A 4,834-nucleotide genomic window follows, 5' to 3' on the forward strand; every position below is an offset into this window, starting at 1 on the left:
CCAGCCTGGTCTACAAGAGCTAGTTCCAGGACAGGCTCCAAAACCACAGAGAAACCCTGTCTCGAAAAACCAAAAAAAAAAAAAAAGAAAGAAAGAAATTGAGGCGAGCCATGGAGCTGGTGGACGAAATTTAATTCTCTGGGGCTGGCGAAAGGGAACACACACTCACACATACACACACCCACACACCCCGTTAGGGACTATCACATCTCTCTCTCATTTCTTTGTTTCCTTTTTTTTAAACCTCTATCCAGATGTATTCTTTTTGTCTCTCTTGATGTCTTCCTTTTAACTAACTGTATTTTTCCCTTATAGCGTATATACCCCATCAGAATCTTTCAAATATAAACATTACAGTGTAGTTACATTCTATTTTTTAAGTGAATGATTAATGAATACAAGTAAATACTGTGGAAAAATCCTCCTTAAAGCCATGAGCCACGTGGCAAATGAAGATTAATAGAAATGGGTTAAATTAAGTTGTAAGAGCTAGTTAAAAAATAAGCCTGAGCTATTGGCCAAGCATTTATAAATAATCTAAGCTTCAGTGTGGTAATTTGGAAGCAGCTGCTGGGATAGGAAAACTGTTTACAAGTAAACACCAACATGTTTCCCATTTCCCTTACATGATTAAACATTTTATGTATTACAGTTGAGAAACAAATTATTTTCAATAACCCATACATTCATGTCCAAGTACCTTGTTATAATTAACAGGGTGTAAGCAAGCAAGGTATTTTCTCAGCCAGTTCTTTTACTGGCAGGCTGCATTTTGCAGTTACAAGGAAAGGATCAATCACTTTATTATTTATCTTAAAAGGTAATCTTATAAAAAAAATTTTTTAAAAATCTAAACTTTTAAATATAAAAACAGTCAGCTCTACTTTCAATTCTCAGGGTGCATACCCATTTATCAACAGCTTTTTATATCAGGAAGTTAAGGGCAGAAATGGGTAGAAGAAATTAATCATCACCTTTGATCACCAACCCGTCCTAGCAAGAAAGGCACGTCAGCTAATAATAACCAGAGTATTTTTGTTGTTTCTTGACCTCAATGAGTCCCTCACTCAAATAAGTGCCATTTTAAACTTTAAATTGTTCCCCAAGACTTTCTACTTCAAAGCCATTAACAAAAACACCTTACCTAACCTTACTAACAATTCTACATTTCTAAATTCTTTCCAAGAGTGGTGATTGAATCATTAATCTGCTGCAGCAGCAATGCTTGGAAAAAGTCAATCACTATTATTGTATGTACCAGTACCACTGCGCAGTGAGGGGCTAGATACCCCTGAGAGTTTTCACACAGCTCATAAATAATGAGGGATGACCATGAAGGCAACCATCAGAGCTATGCTCGATAACAGCATGAGGTCCTCAGGACACATAGACCTTGGGGCTTTGCCTCTCCAGGACTCTACTCAGGAGTGGCTTTGCCAACCACCAAGCCGTGTTCCATGAGTTCCAGTGCTGCCTGTTGGTCCCCTTGCATGGCCCCGGACACCTGGCTGTCTCTGTTCTCACATATTTTATGCTGGAACCTTGTGGGGACTGAGTCCACCCTTGCCCCACCTCCTGTTCCTCTCAGGACACCCTAACAAATGTCACTTCCTCTAGGATCCAAGTCAACGACCTGCTGGTGGAGGTAGATGGAACAAGCCTGGTGGGGGTGACCCAGAGCTTCGCAGCCTCTGTCCTCAGGAACACCAAGGGCCGAGTGCGGTGAGAGCCCAGAAGGGACCAGGCAGGAAGCTGGCCCCTCGGGGCACCAGTTTCCTACCAGAGGGACTTGGACTTGCAGCCCCTGCCCCAGCCCTGCCTCCCCATCCCTGAATCCCTGGCTTCTGCTCACCACTGCAACTCAGGCTGCCAGGCTCTCCTCTTGGCTTATTCTCCTTCCCTGCTGCTGTCTCCGGCTCACCTATTAAAAATCCAAGATACGCAAAATGCTGCCAACCAAACTAGGTTTCCTGCCTAGAGATCCATCTTCCCTCCCAGTCCACCCCGTGTCCTGTTAGGAAGGCTGCTCCATTGGGTTGAGTAGAAGTTTGTATGTGCCTTTGGCAAGACACCTGGGGATCACTCCTTGCCCCCCTTCTAGAGGGTGCTGGAGAGTAACAGGATGTGGGTGACTGGGGGAGGAGGAGTTGGTGCCTGGAAGTCCCACTGTTTCCTCTCCGTGCTAATCTGTAGTTGCCATCATCCTGCCCCTTCCTGAACAGGGGCTTGGAATATACCCAAGACACACCTCTAGGGTTTATTCCCTGTCCCCTAGGATGGGTCATTTTGGCCACTCCCCTGCTTTGCTTTGTTTTGTTTTCCTATGCTGAGAGCTCCTGAGCTCATGTAGTCCAGCCCAAAGTTCGGCTGGCATCCCCTTCCCAAAGCAGGCTGGGAAGGCTAGCAGGTCTTCCTGCCTCTCCTGGGAGGCAGCCCTGTGAGTGCCCCAGCTCCCCCATTCATTATTAATTTCACAGCTTCTGGACTCAGGCTCTCCCTTCCCCTCCCCTAGGTTTGGAGGGAGGGAACACCACAAAGAGGGCAGTGGCATTCCCAGCTGTAGGCAGGCCGGGATGACAGATGACTCTGGTGTCCCTGCAGGTTCATGATTGGCCGGGAGCGGCCTGGAGAACAGAGTGAAGTGGCCCAGCTAATTCAGCAGACTTTGGAGCAAGAGAGGTGGCAGCGGGAGATGATGGAGCAGAGATACGCCCAGTATGGGGAGGATGATGAGGAGGTAGGGGCTCTGCATGATTGCCCTCTGGTGGCTAAATGAAGTGGTGCAGTCATTTGCCTCTACTTTTTTCAGGCCCCTTAAAGAAACTCAAACTCCAGGGGAGCTTACGATCTGAGAGAGAGGAAGACCCTCCCCTCAGAGGACCCTGGTCAAACGGAGGAGTCCCAGTCTCTGTCTTCAGAGGGTCTCCCTGTAACTAGAAAGAAAGCATAGTTCCCTCTGAGTCCTTATTCTAAAGCAGGGTAAATCCCTTAATCAAGGGAACCTGATCTCGGGTGAGGGATGGGTCTTCAAGGAAGCTGTTTTCAGGAAGTTTCTCCAGAATCTTGCAGTTTGCCTGTCCTAGCCATGGAGACTCCCCTGGCCAACCCTCCCCCCCCCCCCCCCATGAGCATGCTGCTGCTGGTCTCAGGCCAGGCGGCAGGGTTGTTGAGGGAGGTGGAGTCAGTGGGTCCACGTTGTCTTCATCCCTCCACAGACAGGAGAGTATGCCACCGATGAGGATGAAGAGCTGAGCCCCACGTTCCCAGGGGGCGAGATGGCCATCGAGGTGTTCGAACTAGCAGAGAATGAGGATGCACTGTCCCCTGTGGAGATGGAGCCCGAAAAGCTGGTGCACAAGTTCAAGGAGGTTGGAGGAGAGGCTCTGGGCGGTGGGGGAAGGCAGGTGGGTAGCTGGCCCTAGGCCCTGAGTGCCACCCTGTGTCTGCAGCTCCAGATCAAGCACGCCGTCACTGAAGCGGAAATCCAGCAGCTGAAGCGGAAGGTGAGGGTACATGCGCACATGTACACATGGGTGCATGTTGAAAAGCTGGGCTGAGGGCTGGAGGAAGGAGCCCAGCCTTCCCATGGGCACAGCCTCCCATCCCCAACAGACAGCATTCCACCATGGGCTCCTGTGTGAGGCCAGGGATAGCAGGATTAAGACCCCAAGCTCTGGCCCATCTGTTTCATTCACTGGGTCTCCATCCCCTCATATGTAAGGGGAGGATAAAAGCATTGCCAACATCATAGAGCTACGTAGGTGAGAAACCAATGAGCTGCTACCTAGACATCTGCAGCAAATGCAGGAAGTCTGCAGCCTGGTACAGAGTCAGCGCTTAGTCAGAAGTCAGAGTGTCAGTGATGCCAGAGAGATAAACCAGCTCTCACTCTTGGTGTCCGTGTTTACTGCTCAACGCTCATCCACTCTGCACAGGCCTAGGGATAAGAGAGGTTCTTTGACTACGTAAGGTACAGAGGTGCACATAGTGACATTGCAGCCTAAATCCGTGGACCCGTTCACCCAGACGTCCACACACTCCTGTCTGCACAGACATTATTTTCTGTGATTGATTCTGCCAGGGGCATTGGCCTGAATAGGTAGATCCACTCTGCCTTTTAGGTCACAGAAACACATGAATATGACCACCCTTCAGGGTGCCTGACCTATGAAGAATGTTCAAATTGTCACCTGGGCCAGCAGCACACATACTGGTGCTAACAGCACCAGCTGGTGACACACATGGCTACTGTACATGCATACCAGATGCTTACAAGCACATTGGGTACCCACACACTCCCAGGCATTGTAGACACCAGACTCTATATTGAAGGAGTCCCAACTCCCACGGGGTTTCCAGGGTAGTGGAAGAAACCAATCCCAGGGGCCATGAAAATGTAGTGCAACAGGGATGTGTGTGTTCTCTCCCACATGGATGGAGGGGGCCAGGGAATGGGTGTCTGGGGCAGAACAAGGGTGTCTATAGAGGAGGGAGATTCCGGCTGACTTTGGGAGGAGGCCTCTAGGGGATGGTAGCTGTTCCTGTGGGGAGATGTAAGAGGCAGCTGGGTGGGGGGAAAATTAGAAATGGCACTGTACAGACCTCTCCCCTCCAAGAACTATAGCCTTGGTTCTACAGGCATGGAGCTGTGGCCCCTAGAGGTGCTTTGTTTTGGAAGTTCACCGGCTAGGAAATGGGGTGGGGACAGAGCTCATGAGTTGAGAAGGACTTGGATGTGATTAGAGGCATAGGCAGGGCCTAGGGTGAGTCAGAGTACAGGTCAAGCGTGGGAAGGAAGGGCAAGTGAGACTAGATTTTTTTTTTTTTTTTTTTT

The 4,834-nt window shown here is 49.3% G+C and overlaps 1 protein-coding gene across 1 annotated transcript in view; it reads left to right on the forward strand.

The window, feature by feature from the left end:
• The window catches only part of Ppp1r9b (protein phosphatase 1 regulatory subunit 9B), a 16,947-nt gene that overhangs the window by 9,153 nt on the left and 2,960 nt on the right, over positions 1–4,834 (forward strand). Inside the window, exons 4-7 of the mRNA XM_005350602.3 lie at positions 1,618–1,722; positions 2,602–2,737; positions 3,216–3,368; positions 3,450–3,503. Of these exons, the coding sequence (XP_005350659.1) occupies positions 1,618–1,722; positions 2,602–2,737; positions 3,216–3,368; positions 3,450–3,503 (448 nt within the window). The remainder of the gene's footprint in view (positions 1–1,617; positions 1,723–2,601; positions 2,738–3,215; positions 3,369–3,449; positions 3,504–4,834) is intronic.

Source organism: Microtus ochrogaster, chromosome 7, assembly GCF_000317375.1.
Source record: "Microtus ochrogaster isolate Prairie Vole_2 chromosome 7, MicOch1.0, whole genome shotgun sequence".
Classification (NCBI taxonomy): domain Eukaryota; kingdom Metazoa; phylum Chordata; class Mammalia; order Rodentia; family Cricetidae; genus Microtus; species Microtus ochrogaster.